Consider the following 17,226-nt stretch of genomic DNA (forward strand, 5'->3'; position numbering starts at 1 on the left):
AAAGCCCCAGCTCCATGACCAATGCACGTGTACACACACACACACACAAGATGTCACTGTATAGCTCAGGGGAGCCAGGAGAGTTGATGACTGGCTGGAACTGGCCAGAGGAGGGTCATCTTCCTGGCACTGACTGACCCTCGCAGCTTTTTTCTACCCTCTGGGAACTCTTCCTTCTTTGGCATAGCCTTCGTGCTCCAGGCCACGTAGCTCTCTAGATGACCCAGCAGCAAAGTGTGATTTGCCTAGCCCTTTCTTCCTTTCTCCCTCCCAGTCTCTGTCTCAGGTGCAGCCCTTCCTCTCTGCCAGCCAGCCTTTCCTACTTGTGATGTGTTTTCTCATTGATCATTTCTGGAGGCGTGGCCCTGGCTTGTCCATTCTGTCTAGCCCAGATCTCTCGAGTTCTGCTGAAGAGAGGAAGCTGGGAAGGCTGAGCCCAGGGGGGAAAGGGGCAGTGTGAAGGAAGGAGCTGGAGAATTAGCTTCTCACCCAGGCCCCAGGTCTTCTTCCTCTGGAGGCGGAACAGGTATCACTGCTGTGGCCTAGCTCTGTAGATCTCAGAAAGCCTAAAGGCTCCTTTTCCCTTTTGTCTTCCCTGCTGAGAGTCCTCTTGAGGGCCTCCTCCCTTTGCTGTGAGAAACTCTAGGAGACCAAGGGACAGACCCTGGCCTCCCTTGCCATTCATTTATCTCCACCCCTGACCTCTGGGAAGCCCATGATCCTACTGGGGTTTGGGAAGACAGTATTTTCCCAGACTGGACGTTGGGCCCCCATCCAAAGGCCCTTTCTTCCTGAGCTGAAATAACTAGCTTATTGGCTCTGGGAAGAAACAGCGTTTATCTCTCCATCCAAAGCTGCTATGGAGAGTGGGGTTAGGTGAAATTTAGGTGAGGGAGCTGGAAGTCCTGGGGCCAAGCCCACTCTGGAAGCTAAGCAGATGGTGGTTGGTAGGTGACACTTTTGGTTCTCCTTAGGTGCATCCCATAATGCCAGGTGTGTGGCACTCAAACCTTGTCCCTTAGGCCTAGCAGCCTCTAAGAGTGGTGAAGGCATGAACTCTAACAGGACCAAAGCCAACTTCCCACAGAGAGGGAGAAGCACCTACAAAGCCAGGCAGGGAGGAGAGGTGCAGCAGCTGAAGCCAGCTCAGGCCTCTGGGGAGGGAGTCCTGGGGTCATCAGAGTAGAGGCAGTAGGCAGGGAGGCCAGGAAGCCAGGGTGGTGTAGCCCACAGTCTTTGGCCTGTCATCTTCTGGCAGTAACCTTGGTGCTTTACAGTATTGAGGCTGCCCTGTACAGCCAGGGGGCCTATGCATCAGGCTGAGCCTGACAGCTTCATCCCCCCCAGATTTCCACTGGGTACATCAGGATGGGGCCTGAACATGTACGTTAGCTCCACATGTTACTGCTGCTTTTGGGCTGACAGTTGCATTCTCTGGTGTCAGTAGGATCAATAAATCTACTTCATTCATTCAACAGATATTCCCTGAGCTTGTGTGTGTGCCAGGCATTGTCTTTAGTGGCTCCATAGGAGGTGGAATTCTGTATATGTTTTCGAGGAATAGGCAGTTCAGTATGAGAGCCAGCCATAGAAATTGAGAATCGGGATTCCATAAGAAGAGGCCAAGAGCGAGGCCGCCTCTGTGCCATTAGAACACAAAGGTCCTTCTGCAGAGCAGCCTTGGGCTTGGGGACAATGTCTCAGTGGAGGCGATGTTTGAGCTGTCTTGAAGAAGAGTTGTCTGGGGTGGTAAGTGTGTCCTTAGCCAGGAAGTGCATAGAGAGAGGCATTTGCTTATGAGCCAGAAGATCCAGGTCTTATCTAGCTGGCAGGGTTAAGGTGTCAACTGAGGAGGTGTGCTTATCCTGCCCCGGGCATTACATGCCCTGGATCTGGAGAAGGGACACTGGGGAGGAGAAGAGGAAGTAAGGCCAGAGTCTGGGAAAATGCAGAGGTACTGTGGGAAGAGAAGTGATTGGCCGCGAGGGCCACAGAGAACTCAGGATTTGGGACATCCAGACTCCCAAAGCAGCGGCGAGGCAGGTGAATGGATGGGTTTATATTAGGGTCAGAGGTCAGGCTGGAGATGAAATGTGGATTTTGAATTGTAAGCATACGAGTGAGTGGTGAGTGAATCCAGGACTGCGGCTGAGGTTGCCCTGGAAACAGTTGGCAAGCTGCCGCTGGGTGGGCTGCTGTGCTAACAGAGGGAGAAGAAAGCCTGAGTCCAAGAAGGGGAAGAACTAGAGCGCTCAGGTCTCCACCGGGAGGGGACTGGCTGTGAGGTCCAGCAGGAGAGTACGTCTGGGCCCCATGGGATCTGGGACCATCTCTGTCTAGTCCACACGCCAGCCAGCCATGGTGGCCGGGGAGTGTGGCAAAGTTGCAGCACTGTCTTTTCTTGGGAACAGCTACCTTTTAAAAAAAATTTCCCCCTGAGCTATATCCTGTGTAACATTTTGTTGTTACATGAGTCTCTCATGATGGTGGCACTTTTTAAAATATGTCTTTCCTAGGCACAATGAAATACTAGCATCTCTAGATTATTTCTACTTGGCTATAAAACAAAAAAATATGGCTTGGTGCTGGTGGCTCCTACCTGTAATTCTAGTTACTCAGGAGACTGAGACCTATACCAGAACAAAAAGAAATTCTAGACTGGAGTCTGTGGGACTGCTGTACCCTTGAAGTGAGCTGGGGGCGGGCAGTGAGAACAGCTAAACAAGAGAGGAGCACCCATAGTTGTGGGCTGATGGTCATGTGTTAGGAAACACTCAATGGAGAAAATTGTTTTTAGGTTTTGGTTTCCTTCAGTTTTTTATTCCTCATGCCATTGTTGGGGCTTGAATTCAAGGCCTTGATCCTGTCCCTGAGCTTTTTCACTCAAGGCTGGTACTCTACCACTTGATCCGTAGCTCCACTTTTGGATTTTTGGTAGTTAATTGGAGATAAGAGTCTCTTGGATTTGTCTGCCTGAGTTGGTTTCGGACCGCGGTCCTCAGATGTCAGCCTCTTGAGTAGCTAGGATTACGGGCATGGGCCACTGGTGCCTGGCTAGTTTTTGGTGTTTTAGACTTGTCTTTCCAGAGTAAAGGTCTGTGCCCTTAAATATGTAAAAATTGTCTTCAAATTTGAGGTGATTTTTCTAGGGTTATGCTCTGAGGGGCAAGACCTGGTAGGGGAAGGGAAGTGGGGTCAGGTGGAAAAGGAAGGACCCTGAGGGCACTGGGAGGGAGCAGGTGGAGCCTGGGATGGAGAGCTGGTCTGGGCAGGGATCTGGGGACAAGGGGGGACACCGAGCATCTCTGGCTTTCCTGCAGGGCGAGCCCCCCTTGGCCCTGGGCCTGTCCACCAGGAAGGCCCTCAGTGTCCTGAAGGAACAGCTGGAGGCCGTGTTGGAGGGACACCTCAAAGAGCAGAAGAAACTCCTGACGTGGAAGGTGAGACTTCTTCAAGGAGGCCAGAGTCTGGGGAGGATGGCAGAGAAGTCGGGGAGGCCATTTCCCAGAGCCGTGATGTGCCCTGTCCCCCGGGACAGGAGGACTTAACCAAGAGCTCATTGCAGATCACAAGTCAAGGTCCAGAGGGATGTCCGACCCTACCTGCTTGAGTAGTCGGGCATTGGACCAAGGTGGCCATGGGGTTGGGAGGCACAGGACTGTGGTGGGGCTCGGCCAGGCGCTCACTCCCTGCCCCGTACTTTGCACCCTAGGAGGCGTGGAGAAGCAGCTTCCTGCACCTCCGTAACCGTTGTTCCTGTTTCCACTGGCCGGGGGCCTTGCTTATGCTGCTGGCTGTGCTGTTGCTGCTGGGCTGTTGGGGGGGCCAGCCAGCAGGCAGGTAAATAGGGCTCCCCAGCTACTACAACTAGACATCCCCAGGCTCTGAGGCCCGGTACCCCAGAGCTGCCTCCCCTATGGGATTCTAAGTGTAAGAATGTTCTTGTCCCTTGACAAAGGCCAGGGGCTCTCTGGAATCAGGAAGCAAATGGGATCGTCTTTTTGGGGATCAGTGAAGCCAGGCGCTGGTGGCTCACACCTGTGATCCTAGCTACTCAGGGGGCTGAGCTCCGAGGATTGCGGTTCAAAGCCAGCGTGGGCAGGAAGGTTCATGAGATTTATCTCCAATTAACCAGAGAAAGGCCAAAAGTGGAGCTATGTCTCTAGTGGTGGAGCGTCAGCTTTGAGCCAGAAAGCTAAGGGATAGCACCCAGGCCCTGAGTTCAGGCCCCAGTCCTGGCATAAAAGAAATAAAAAGGATCAGTGGAAGAGGGTGGCACTTTGGGCTCTGGGGACTGTGGGGTGGGGATAGGGCAAGGGCTTGCTCCTTGGAAATGCATGGTATTCTTTGTGTCCCCTGATACCAGCCAGGGGGTGGAACTGGTGAATGCCTCCATGTTGTTCCTGTTGCTGCTTCTGAACCTGGTCCTCATCAGACGGCAAGATCGGCTGAAGCGCCAGGAGGTGGAGCGCAGGCTTCAGGGGATCATTGACCAAATCCACGGTGAGGTCAAGGGTCAGGCTGCTTGGCGGGAAAGATGCCCTGGGATGTGTTAGAGGAGCCCCGAGGGCATCCCAGGGAGATGCCGTCCTCATGCAGAGAGCTTGGCGTCGAGCAGGATAGTGAGGACTGCTTCCTGGGCAGCCAGGAAGCTGATGGTGTGGGCTTGCGTACTGTTGGCCAACAGACAGACGTTGTCTCTTGGCAGGAGGGCAGTTGAGACATTTTCTCCCCAAGAGTGCGTTTGTCTGATGGTGCTGTGCTGGGGTGGGGGATAGGAGATGTCCACAGGAATCCAGGTCGAAGACAGGGAGCCCACGATGGCTGTTTCCTAAAGGAAAGGGCCATTACTTTCATTTTTGGGTCAAGCCAGTGCTTCATAAGCTCCAGCCATAGATTGTTGGGCTCTTTGTAGAGATTGTGGTTCCTAATGGCAGTGGGTGCCAGAGAAGCAACACCACCTGCTCCCAGGGAGCCATTCTCTGATAATACTGGGCAGTGCAGAATTAAGTGGGAAGTGAGAATTTATTCATTCTGAAATGGTTAATTAATTGTACTTAATGTGTCAGACTCTGGGAGTCCAAGATGACTAAGAAAGCTGGGCCCTGCTTCCCAGGGGCTTATTAGTCTCTTGCTTAGGAGCCATCAGTGGGTCCTTCTTGCTTCTCTAAGCCATCCCAGATGTTGCCTGTGGCATCCCAAAGCCCCTGCTGCAGGCTCTGGCCTTCTGGTCCAGTTCCTCCTGTTACTGTTCATCCCTGCAGCCTGCCCAGCCCCCTGTGAGAGAGCCTGTGCTGGGCCTCGCCCTGCTCTTCTCTGCTTAGATAGCGTCCCCCTTCCCTTTTGTGGTCGGAGACTGGGACTCAAACTTGGTACCTGATGCTTCCACTCACTGACTAGTGCTCTACCAACTGAGCCTTCCCTCCAACCCCACCTTCTCCCCTTCTCATTGCCAGCTAATCAAATCTCACCCCTTCTTCCTGACCTATCCCAAATGTTCTCTCTCAGTGAAAATCACTTCTCATCACGCCGGCTGCTAGGTTCACCTCCTTTCCCATGCTCCCGCAGTTACCATGTGTTTACCTGGTGGAGCCACCCAGCTGGAACTGCTGAGGAAGGCGTCACAGAGAAAGCATTAAAACAGGGAAAGCATTTGCATGCACGGAGTGGGTTGTGTTGGCCTGAGAAAGAACGAAGAGCAGGTGCGCGCCGGGCCTGGCCTGGATGAGGAGGGTTGTTCCTTTCTGTTTTCCTCAGATGCCCTCAGGGATGGCAAGGAAATCAAGTGGCCAAATGCCTTGTATCCTGACCTCCACATGCCCTTTGCACCATCCTGGTCCCTGCACTGGGCCTACAGAGACGGTCACCTGGTCAACCTGCCTGTCAGCCTGTTGGTAGAAGGAGACATCATAGCCCTGAGGCCGGGCCAGGAGTCCTTTGCCTCTCTAAGGGGGATCAAGGTAGCCAGCGGCTGCTTTCCTTCCTGGGAACTACTGGGGCAACAATTGGTAGTTGGGGGGTGGGGAGTCCTAAAGCTTCCTGGCTAGCTTGTAGGCCTCACAAGGGCTCCTGGGTTCTCAGGAAAAAGCTGCAACCTGTTTTCCCTCCTGTGCTGCTGCTTCTTGACCCTCAAGGAGGGTCCCAAACGCCACAAATCCCACCTGGATAGGCTCTCTGCTAGTGCATAGTTACTGACCCTGAGGGCCATTCCACTTAGCTGGCATTGTCCAGGAAGAGTGGCCCATGACAGAGCCCTTTCACTGCCCGCAGGATGACGAGCACATTGTCCTGGAGCCAGGAGATCTGTTCCCCCCTTTCTCTCCACCACCCTCGCCCCGGGGGGAAGTGAAGAAAGGGCCACAGAATCCCCAGCAACACCGACTTTTCCGTGTCCTGGAGACCCCTGTGATTGACAACGTCAGGTGGGGTGCCGCTCACCTCCTGTCCTGCTGTCTTTCTCCCCAGAGCATCCTGTGACAAGGAAGGAGCTTTGTCCACCTCAGGCCCTCCCGAGGGCAGGCACATCGCCGGCTCCCCTCTTGGCGTCCTTAGACTGGACTCTGAGGGGCAGCTCTGGAGGTGGGCAGAGCACCCCTCCCAGGGCACCACTAGGAGCTGCACTCAGTGAAGTCCTGTTTGGCTGAACGTTGAGTTTTAAATTGCCGGGCTAGCTCTATCCCTCCCCAACACGTGGGGAGGGGTCCTGGGCTTATCTAACTCTTCCGTGTGGGATCCATACTCACCCTCTCACGCGCCCCCCCACCCCCCCGGGCCGGTAGGGTTCTGACGTGGGAGCAGGGTCCCGGGTGCCTCGGTTCGCGTGTGGGTGCGAGACCCCCTTGCCCGCCGGCCCAAGGAAGACACGGGCGCGTGGGGTCTTGGAGAAAACCTCTAGGGCTTCTGTTTATTCAAATGAGGAGCCCCCCCAGATATACCCCCGAGGGCAGGCACAAGAGAGGGATTGCAGATTGGTCACAGAGGGCTGTCCATCAAGTGATGTCAGGGGACCTCCTTTGGGGGCGGAGGCCCAGCCCCCCAAGGATGGGCCCCTGGGGTACCCCTCCATTATACACGTGCTCGCCCCAGGAGCAGGGCTTCTCTTCCTGTTAAGGGCAGGAAGGGGAGGGGCAGGCCAAGGTCAGCTGTGGCCCCTTAAAGGCACAGCTGACCCCAACAGCTGAGCGCCAGGCTCTTTTCAAGGTGTGGGTTTCTGGCTTCTTGCCCCTCAGGGCCTGAGGGTTGCCTCTTTCCACAGATGGTGCCTGGACATGGCCCTGTCTCGCCCAGTCACTGCTCTGGACAACGAGAGGTTCACAGTGCAGTCGGTGATGCTGCACTACGCCGTGCCGGTGGTCCTGGTGTGTGAGGCGGGCCTGCGGGGCCGGGGGAGGGCAGGATGGCGGGCACGCGCGGCGCTAGGTCAGGTGGCTATGTAAGTACAGGTAGAAGGGCCCACGGGGAGCCTAGGGTGAGTGGAAAAGGAAGGGGGCCTAGACTGGCCTCTAGCTAGGGGAGGGGCTTAGGGCTGTGCCCTTCCTGTTTCCACAGGCTGGCTTTCTCATCACCAATGCCCTGCGCTTCGTGTTCAGTGCTCCTGGGGTCACCTCCTGGCAGTACACCCTCCTCCAGCTCCAGGCAAGGATGCCCCCACCTTTTTTTTTTTTTTTTTTTTTTTTTTTTTTTACCAGTCCTTGGGTTTGAACTCTGAGCCTGGGCTTTGCCCTTGAGCTTTTTTGTGATCAAGGCCAGTGCTCTGCCCATTTGAGCCACGGCGCCACTTCTGTTTTTTATTTTATTTTATTTTATTTTTTGATTAGTTCATAGGAGACAAGAGTCTTGTGGACTTTCCTGACTAGGCTAGCTTTGAACTGCGATCCTCAGATCTCAGCCTCCTGAATAGCTAGGATTATAGGCATGAGCCACCGGCTCCTGGCTCTTTTCTTCTCTCTTGTGCTTCCCTATCCTATATGGCCCCGGTTGCCTTCTCTCTCTGCACCCACAGTATCCTTAGGCTTTAGCTTTAGAATGCCTCCTTCCTCTCCTTCCCTCTCTGCCTCCTTCACACCTGCCCTTTTTATCCAGAGGACGGCCATGTTGCATCCTCTGGGCCATCCTCCCTCTAGGTCAGGAGCTCCTCGGGAGCCTTCCGTGTGGTCCTCTCCTTTCCAGGTGAATGGCATGCTGCCATCCTCCCCCCTGCTCTTTCCAGTCCTCTGGGTGCTGGCAACCGCCTGTGGAGAAGCCGCGTCCTGGCCCAGATGAGCAAGGCCTCACCAGCTCCCTGGTGGGTTGTTCTGGGGGATATACAAAAAGAAGGAATGGGCTGTGCCAGAGAATTGGGCCACAGGTTGAACCCCATGTTGGGCTTAGCATGTTGGAGGCCCCCGGCAGCTGTCTGGGGACTCAGGCCCTTGCATTATAGAGCAGCCTCCTGTTTGAGCCTGGCTCTCACCAGTGGGGAGTCGGGGTTGCCAGGTCCTCTTTCCCAAAGGGGTTGGAGCCTTGCGGGTGCAGGCCCCGCTGGCAGCATGGGGGTCTGTTTGAACGAGGCTTGTTCTCCCCTCTGTGCAGCTGGCCAAGTTCTCGGAGGATACTCTCAGCAGTTACACGGAACCGTCTCCTCTCAGGTATACTGATGGGCCCCACTGTGTTCTTGAGCTTCTGTGCTCAAGGCTAGCACTCTGGCACTTGAGCCACAGCTCTACTTCAGGCTGTTTTGGAGGCTTTCCTGCCTACGCTGGCTTCGAATAGCAGTCCTCAGATCTCAGCCTCCCGAGTAGCCCCAGGCACCTGCATCTACCACCCCTGCACCCCCGGGCCTCCTTCTCAGAATCCTGGGACTTTGTTGACAGCCTTGAGGCCCCAGCTGGGCTCTTGAAGCTTTTTCTCTTGCCCCCCTCTGTATTCCCCAGGCGTTATCCAGGCCCGATCCCCTAACCCCAACATGACACCTAATATCGGAACCTCACCCTCCTAGACGTTCCCCAGTATGGACGCTAGAGACTGTCTCCCAGGAAACGAGGCTGAGAAAGCAGATTTTCTCTGTCCCACCAGGAAATGCTGCGCTGCATTTGGGGCCACTTCCTGAGGGTGATCCAGGGGACGTCCCCAACGCTGAGCCACAGTGCCAGCCTGCTGCACAGCTTGGGCTCCGTCACGGTGAGGGGCTTTGCACATGGCCGGCCGCCCTGGCCAGGTCTGGGCTGTCCACCGGGCTGCCGGGGCCAACGCCCAGCCACCTCCCAATCCCGGCCTCTGTGCCTGCAGGTTCTGTGCTGTGTAGACAAACAGGGGATCTTGTCATGGCCGAATCCCAGCCCAGAGACGGTGCTGTTCTTCAGCGGGAAGGTGAGCCCCCCGCACAGCAGCCACGAGGACCTCACCGATGACCTGTCCACACCGCTCCTTCTGCCATCCTGAGGTAGAGGAGGAGGTACGGCCAGCTCCTGTGGGCCCGCCTGGGCCAGGCTGAGTAGCCCTTGGAGCCTGGCCAGTGGTCCTGGGAGGGGAGGGCCCAGGACGGGGAGAGGGGTGTGGGCACCTTTGGTCACTGCCTCTTGGTAGTCAAGGTGGGGCCTCAGGACCAGGCAGAGAGGGCCGGGAGTGACACGCCCCGCTGGTCCCACGCATGCCATGGTACCCTGGTGCTAGGCTCGTGCTCCTGTTTTCCTCAGCCCCATGAACGCGATGCCCTCCTTTCTGGCTCCCTGAGCAATACCCTGCACCTTTCCAACGAGCAGGAGCATGGCGGCTGGCCCGGTGACGGCCCCAAGCCTGCCGAGACCTACCATCCCCACAAGGGGCGCAGCCGCAGCAGACACCTGTCGGGCTCCAACGTGAGCTTCAGCAGAGACACCGAGGGCGGCGAGGAAGAGCCCAGCAAGGTGAGAGGAGGTGGGGCCGTGTGGAGAAGCCACTCCCCCCCCCCCCCCCCCCCCCCGCACGGGCCCAACGGCCGCTTCTGCCAAAGGGTGCCGCCTGGCCTGGACCAGCAGGGTCTGAAAGTACAGAGGTTGTGTTCAACCCCCACCCCCACCCGCGTCCTGGCCAGCAAGCTGACTTCACAAGACCTGGCCTGAGTCTTCTCTTTGTTTGATTTTGTGTCAATACTGAGCTTTAACTCAGGGCTTGGAGGCCGCCCTTTAGGTGTTTTTTTTTTTTTTTTTGCTCAAGGCTAGCGCTCTACCACTTGAGCCACAGTGCCACTTCTGGCTTTTTCTGTGATTACTTGGCGATACGGGTCTCATGGACTTTCCTGCCCAGGCTTGGCTTCAAACTGCGATCCTGAGATCTCAGACTCCTAGGATTATAGGCATGTGCTACCGGTGCCCAGCTTTGTACTCTCAGTTTTTTGCTGACTAGTTGAGGTGAGAGTATCTCAGATTTGTCTGCCTGGCTGGCTTCAAATCATGATTATCAGATCTCAGCCTCCCGAGGAGCTAGGATTACAGACGGGAGCCACCCTGCCCAGCTTCCGAGTCTCTTGTATGACATAGCCTCAGCTCCCTTTAATTCTCACTTAAGGCCACTGGCCCCCTTAGGACCTCCTAAGCACACTCCTGGCTGGAAAAGACCCCTGTTGTTCTTTCCTCATCTGGTCGCCAAAGTCCTATAAGTACTGCCTCCTGTCATCCTAGAGGTGGATGGAGGGCAGGACCGAGAGCATGGGGACCAGCCTTCCTCTCCAAACGTACGCCATCCTGCAGGCTTGACTCGGGAAGCCAGAGCCTGCCCCACCTCTTCCTCCACCTTTCCCCCAGGTCCAGCCTGGGATGGAGGGGGAGCCCTATGAAGCGGAGGACTTCGTGTGTGACTACCACCTGGAGATGCTGAGCCTGTCCCAGGACCCTAGCAGATACCCTTCCTGCATCCAGTTCGACGACTCCAACTGGCAGCTACACTCACCTCCCTCAAGCCGCTGGGCCTCAACGTGCTGCTCAATCTGTGCAATGCCAGCGTCACGGAGCGCCTGTGCCGCTTCTCCGACCACCTGTGCAACATCGCCCTGCAGGAGAGCCACAGCGCCGTGCTGCCCGTGCACGTGCCCTGGGGCCTCTGCGAGCTGGCCCGCCTCATCGGTATGGCTGCCCAGGTGGCACTGGGCTGGGGCTTACGTGGTGGCTGCCGGAGTTCTAGAACAGGCCAGCCCTGACTCCGGACAGACCCAGCCTTGGCATGATAGCTATCAGAAGCACCGGATACTCCTCGCAGCTGCTTCTGCGCCTGCTCCTCCTCCTCTTCCTCCTCTTCTTCCTCCTCCTTCTCTTTCTCTTCCTCTTCCTTTTTGCAATGGTACTGGGGTTTGAACTCTGGGCCTGAGCTTTTTTTTGCTCAGGGCTGGCACTCTACCACTTGAGCCACACTCCTGCTTCTGACTTTTTGCTGGTTAATTGGAGATACGTGTCTTACCAACTTTTTTTTTTTTTTTTTGCCAGTCCTGGGGCTTGGACTCAGGGCCTGAGCACTGTCCTGGCTTCTTTTGCTCAAGGCTAGCACTCTGCTACTTGAGCCACAGTGCCACTTCTGGCCATTTTCTGTCTATGTGGTGCTGGGAATTGAACCCAGGGCCTCATGTATAGGAGGCAAGCACTCTTGCCACTAGGCCATATCCCCAGCCCACTTCTTCTTCTTCTTTTTTTTTTTTTTACTTTAAAACAAAAATTCATTACACCAAGTTTGTCCCATAATTGGATTTCTCTCTGCTTTATACACAACTTTTTTGTCCTGGTTGGGCTTTGAACTGTGATCCTCAGCTCTCTGCCTCCTGAGTAGCTAGGATTACAGGCCTGAGCCACTGGTGCCTGGCTTCACTGTTAGCTTCTGACTGTCCCCCTGTCACAGATGTTGTGGTCTGTGGGATGGCCTCCTACTCTGAGGAGACAACTGATTGTTGGGATAGGAAGGTAGAATGTGCTGGCGGCCAGCTGTCCAGATTCTGTCTGTGCGGGGAGTTAGGTGGTGGGTGGTTATAGCCTTGCATCGGCCTACAGGCCCTGAGTTTCAGGCTTGTCCACAGGCTTCACTCCGGGAGCCAAGGAGCTCTTCAAGCAGGAAAACCACCTGGCACTCTACCGCCTCCCCAGTGCAGAGACTATGAAGGAGACGTCCCTGGGGCGGCCCTCCTGCGTCACTAAGCGGCGCCCTCCCCTCAGCCATATGATCAGCCTCTTCATCAAGGACACGGCCACGAGTGAGCCTTGCGCCAGTTCCACCTGTTGTCCCAACCCAACCTAACGCAGCTTGGTGGGCAGGGTGGGGGTGGGGGTGGGCCTTTGCCCTGCCTTGTCTTCTTAGGGAGGATGGGGGCAGATGAAGTGTTTATGTCCCACAGTGTGGCGGGACTAGGTTTGGGGATTGGAGTCACAGAGGACAAGCTTGTCCACGGGACAGGAAATACACTGCCTTCATTGCCAGCCTAGGGTTGTTACCGAGCATCTTGGTGACTTGGTGACTGGCTTCTTGGCCCTCCTTGGGTAGGAGTCCTTTGGGTCAGAGGAGAGGTGGGGGCTGACTTAGGGTCTCACGGGGTGGCCTCTTCACTCTGACCAGGCACGGAGCAAATGCTCTCCCATGGAACAGCCGATGTGGTCTTGGAGGCCTGCACGGACTTCTGGGATGGAGCCGACATCTATCCCCTTTCAGGTTCCGACAGGTGCGTGAGGGCCTTCCCCTTCCCCTAGTCAGAAGGCGCTCAGGACCATTCACCTTATTTCCACTCTGTTTCCCTGGCAGAAAGAAAGTGCTGGATTTCTACCAGAGAGCCTGCCTGTCTGGCTATTGTTCCGCTTTCGCCTACAAGCGATGAACTGCACCCTGTCCTCCAGCTCAATGGCAAGTGCATCGAGCTGGTGCAGGTGCCCGGCCAGAGTAGCATCTTCACCACGTGCGAGCTGCCTAGCACCGTCCCCATTAAGCAGAACGCTCGCCGCAACAGCTGGAGCTCCGATGGTACTGTGCACTTCTGTCCAATAGGGGGCCAGCGCTGGGGGCTCCTAAGGGCGGGGGAGCCCAGCAGTGGGAGGAACCCGACCCGGAGGGTCACGGCATCGCACGAGGTAGAAGGTGCCAGGGACACCATGGGGAGATGAGGCACCAGTGTGGCACTCTCTAGCTGTGATATCAGGAGTCTCTCGGTTTTCTCATCTAAATATAGACTTCTACCCCTGTCACAGGTTTCTTGTGATGTTCAAGGGGTGGGGGTGGGGGGCTCATGTATATAAAAGCATTTTCTTTGCCGGGCACTGGTGGCTCACACCTATAATCCTATCTATTCAGGAGACTGAGATCTGAGGATCGAGGTTTGAAGCTAGCCCTGGCAGGAAAAATCTGTGAGACTCATCTCCCAGTAACCACAAAAAGCTGGATGTGGTAGAGTGCTAGCCTTGAGCAAAAGAGCTCAGGGACAGTGCCCAGGCTCTGAGTTCAAGCCCCAGGACTGGCACAAAACACACAAATAAATAGAAGTATTTTCCTGAAAAGCTATCAACAACATGCACTTATGGAGCATTAGTCTCATTAGAATCAGGTCGCAGACCTTGCTGGAACTGTGGGTCTCAGAATCCACCTCATACCACTAAGCATGTACCCTTGGGCTTTAGGAACCCTGGAGACTGTGCTGAAGTGGCAGCGGAGGGTGGGGCCGGCCCCCTGTCCTAGGAGCAGGGCTGGGCAATTGCTGAGCCAGGTTCTGCCTGGCTCTGCAGGATGGCCACCTGACTGATGAGTACTTTCATTGTGTTTTCTCCTGTGTCTGTTGGCTCTTTTATGTGTCTTGGCTGTGTGCATGCGCGTGCATGGATGTGTGTGTGGTCCTCTGGGGCCCTGCGCTCACTGATTTGGTGTGGCATTGGCGTGTGTGTGTGTGTGTGTGTGTGTGTGTGTGTGTGTGTGTGGCCTTTGTGGGCTGGCTCTGGAATCTGCCGGTTCCTGGGTGTCCTGGCTGGGCCGTGGTCCCGGCTGTCCTGCTATGTGTTGGCTGGCCTTTGTCTTGTTCCTACCTGAAGAAGGGATCGGGGAGGTGCTGGAGAAGGAAGACTGCATGCAGGCCCTGAGCGGCCAGATCTTCATGGGCATGGTGTCCTCCCAGTACCAGGCCCGGCTGGACATTGTACGCCTCATCGATGGGCTGGTCAATGCCTGCATCCGCTTTGTCTACTTCTCTTTGGAGGATGAGCTCAAAAGCAAGGTGGATAGAACTCTTCACCTCAGTCACCACTGACCCTTTTCCCCATGGGCTTTTGGACTTATTTATTGTCATTTGCCTTTTCCAGGTGTTTGCAGAAAAGATGGGGCCTGGAGACAGGCTGGAACTGTCACATCTCCCTCACACCCAATGGTGACATGCCGGGCTCTGAGATCCCCCTTCCAGCCCCAGCCATGCGGGCTCCCTGCATGATGACCTGAATCAGGGTGAGGGCAAAGGCTTGTGGGGGTTGGCTGGGCAGGAACTTGCCCTTCCTGGGAGCTACAGCTAGGAAGAGCCTCCCTCCGTCCCTGCCAGTGTGTATACTCCCCCGGAAAAGGGCCAGTGCCCCTGCAGGCAGTAGAGGCGGGCCAGTGAACAGTGAAGCCGGGGGCAGATGGCACTGTCCTCTGCAGGGCAAGGGAGAGGCCCCTAGCAGGCTGGTCTCAGGTGAAGGACATTCTTTCGACCCCACAGTGTCCCGGGATGATGCAGAAGGGCTCCTCCTGTTGGAGGAGGAGGGTCACTCGGACCTCATTAGTTTCCAACCTACGGACAGTGATATCCCCAGCTTCTGGGAGGACTGCAACCGGGTAGGTGCGGGAATCTGGCCTTTGGCTGGCTCAGGGAGGACAGGGCAGGAGGAAAGGCAGGCGAGAGTCCTGGTACCCATCCCAAGTCACTGACCGCTCTGCCTCCTCCAGGCCAAGCTGCCCCGTGGCATCCACCAGGTGCGACCCCACCTACAGAACATTGACAATGTGCCCCTGTTGGTGCCTCTCTTCACAGACTGTACGCCCGAGAGTGAGTGCCATGACCTCTCCTGCCGAGAGCTATACAGCTCTCGGGCTATACAGCTGTAGGCTCCAGAGGGAGGAAATGACCACAAGGAGTGGAAGAGCGGGGAGGGGGGAGAGTCTGGGGAAACCTAGCAGATTCACGTGTAGCTGGGCCCACTCCAGAGTCAGAACTGTATTCACGTGCCCACACTGCTGGGGTGGGACCCCCTTCCCATTGCCTCCTGCCCCCTGGCCTGAGGCTCTCTGCTGCTATCTACCTGCACGGGGCCCTGCCTGCCTGACCCTTGTGCCTCCTGCCCGCTTGCAGCCATGTGTGAGATGATAAAGATCATGCAGGAGTATGGAGAAGTGACCTGCTGTCTGGGGAGCTCTGCCAACCTGAGGAACGGCTGCCTCTTCCTTCAGAGCGATGTCAGGTCAGGGCCTTGGCAGGCCTGGGCGGAGCTGCGGGGAGCGGGGAGGGATGTTTCCTGGTTTATCTTGTCCTGACTGGGTTTCCAGGCACTGGAGTGTGGTGGGAGGTGAGGGGTGGATGTCCAGTCTGGCAGGAGACACGTGTCTTCACGGAGTGCAACTCACGGGTGAGCTTTCCCTTCCCCAACCAGCATCGCCTTGGATCCCTGTACCCATCCCGTTGCTCCTGGGAGACCTTCGGCTACGCCACCAGCACCAGCATGGCCCAGGCCTCGGATGGCCTTTCCCCCCTGCAGCTGTCAGGGCAGCTCAACAGCCCTGCCCTGCTCCCTGACCTTCCGCCGGGAGGAGGCCATCAGCGTCATCCGGCTCATCGAGCAGGTGGGGCTCAGGCAGGGTGGGGTGGGCGGGGCTTAGAACCCAGGATCCTTCTGGAACCCCCGGATCTCACGCTTCCTGCCCTCCTGGCACGTGGGAGGAGCCAATGGAGCTCCCCCAGGAAGTTGAATTTACCTCTGCTCCTTCCTCACAGGAGCGTCCCGGGCATGGCATGTGGCCCCTGGCCGAAGCTTCTCAGGTGTAGGGCCTGAGCGATCAGGCAGGCCCGGGCATAATCTGTCCCTCTCGGTCCCTAGGCTCGGCATGCCACCAATGGCATCCGTAAGTGCTTCCTCTTCCTGCTGCAGTGCCAGCTGACCCTTGTGGTCATCCAGGTGAGCCAGGGAGAAACACAGGCATCGCCTCTCCCCGCCTGCTCCTTCACGCAAGTGACGGTTGAGAAGCTGAGGAGGGAGGGGGACTGAGGGCACAGCACAGTTAAGGAGCCCTCGAGTTTCCAGAAGTGACTCCAGTGCAGATTAGTCTTGCCTGTGGCCCCAATGCCTCTCAGCCGGGATTTGAGCAAGGCAGCCCTGGAGTCCGTGGGTCACATTCATTTGCCAGAATCTAACTGTGGTTCTTGGGTTCTTCCCTGGTCTAGTTCCTTTCTTGTGTGGTCCAACTACCACCACTGCTGAGTACCACAGACATCCTGTGGCTGTCCTGCTTTTGCTACCCTCTGCTCAGGTGAGAGGCTGTGCGCCCTTCCGTGCCTAGGCAGGTGGGAGGAGCCCGGAGTTCTGGAAGGGCCACTCGGGGCTCACCTCCTCTGGTGCAGGAGACATGGGGCCGGGGGGCGGCTGTCTTGCTGTCTTATTTTGCCTCCCACCAAACTTCACTTGATCTCCATGAAGGATTCCTTGATGAGAACTGGGTGGCAGAGGAACTCTATCACCCGCCATGCCTTCACCCACTCTTGCTTTTCAGCATCTCTCTGCTAGGGAAACCACCGCACAGCTCCATCATGTCTATGGCAACAGGAAAAAACCTCCAGTCCATTCCTAAGAAGGTAAGTGAGGCAGACCTGGCAAGCCAGGGCCTCGTGGAGGGGCACAGAGAAGCACAGAGGACCAGGGGCCCGGGCCGGGAGGGAGCCTAACCTGGAAGAGTCTGCAGAGACCCGGAGACTCGAGGACTGGCACCTGGCTAGAGGTGGTACTCAGAGCTGACAAAGGTCCTTGCTGGGAGCGTGGGCCTTGCCGTACCCCCCCCCCCCCCAAAGGCCTGGCCATTTGCTTACTGAGAGCCTGTTGAAGGCTGCTGCAGAGTGAGCAGCCAGCCTCCCTTCCCCCCACAGACGCAGCACTACTTCCTGCTCTGCTTCTTGCTCAAGTTCAGCCTCACCATCACCTCGTGCCTCGTCTGCTTTGGCTTTACACTGCAGAGCTTCTGTGACAGCGCCCGAGCCCGGAACCTTTCCAACTGCTCCTCCATCATGTTGCACAGGTGCAT

General features: G+C 56.5%; 1 protein-coding gene across 1 annotated transcript in view; it reads left to right on the forward strand.

The window, feature by feature from the left end:
• Tmem94 (transmembrane protein 94) overlaps window positions 1-17,226 on the forward strand; it is a 38,389-nt gene that overhangs the window by 19,188 nt on the left and 1,975 nt on the right. The window contains 35 exon segments of the mRNA XM_048365938.1: window positions 3,321-3,440; window positions 3,713-3,840; window positions 4,367-4,503; window positions 5,758-5,960; window positions 6,271-6,422; window positions 7,256-7,358; window positions 7,549-7,635; window positions 8,170-8,239; window positions 8,242-8,291; window positions 8,572-8,615; window positions 9,036-9,159; window positions 9,268-9,399; window positions 9,401-9,433; window positions 9,675-9,884; window positions 10,761-10,899; window positions 10,902-11,078; window positions 12,017-12,190; window positions 12,550-12,652; window positions 12,733-12,797; window positions 12,800-12,817; window positions 12,820-12,948; window positions 14,004-14,185; window positions 14,271-14,288; window positions 14,290-14,353; window positions 14,356-14,409; window positions 14,660-14,775; window positions 14,887-14,986; window positions 15,290-15,398; window positions 15,588-15,601; window positions 15,604-15,713; window positions 15,715-15,777; window positions 16,032-16,109; window positions 16,376-16,461; window positions 16,702-16,783; window positions 17,072-17,220. Of these exon segments, the coding sequence (XP_048221895.1) occupies window positions 3,321-3,440; window positions 3,713-3,840; window positions 4,367-4,503; window positions 5,758-5,960; window positions 6,271-6,422; window positions 7,256-7,358; window positions 7,549-7,635; window positions 8,170-8,239; window positions 8,242-8,291; window positions 8,572-8,615; window positions 9,036-9,159; window positions 9,268-9,399; window positions 9,401-9,433; window positions 9,675-9,884; window positions 10,761-10,899; window positions 10,902-11,078; window positions 12,017-12,190; window positions 12,550-12,652; window positions 12,733-12,797; window positions 12,800-12,817; window positions 12,820-12,948; window positions 14,004-14,185; window positions 14,271-14,288; window positions 14,290-14,353; window positions 14,356-14,409; window positions 14,660-14,775; window positions 14,887-14,986; window positions 15,290-15,398; window positions 15,588-15,601; window positions 15,604-15,713; window positions 15,715-15,777; window positions 16,032-16,109; window positions 16,376-16,461; window positions 16,702-16,783; window positions 17,072-17,220 (3,623 nt within the window).

Source organism: Perognathus longimembris, chromosome 17, assembly GCF_023159225.1.
Source record: "Perognathus longimembris pacificus isolate PPM17 chromosome 17, ASM2315922v1, whole genome shotgun sequence".
Lineage (NCBI taxonomy): Eukaryota > Metazoa > Chordata > Mammalia > Rodentia > Heteromyidae > Perognathus > Perognathus longimembris.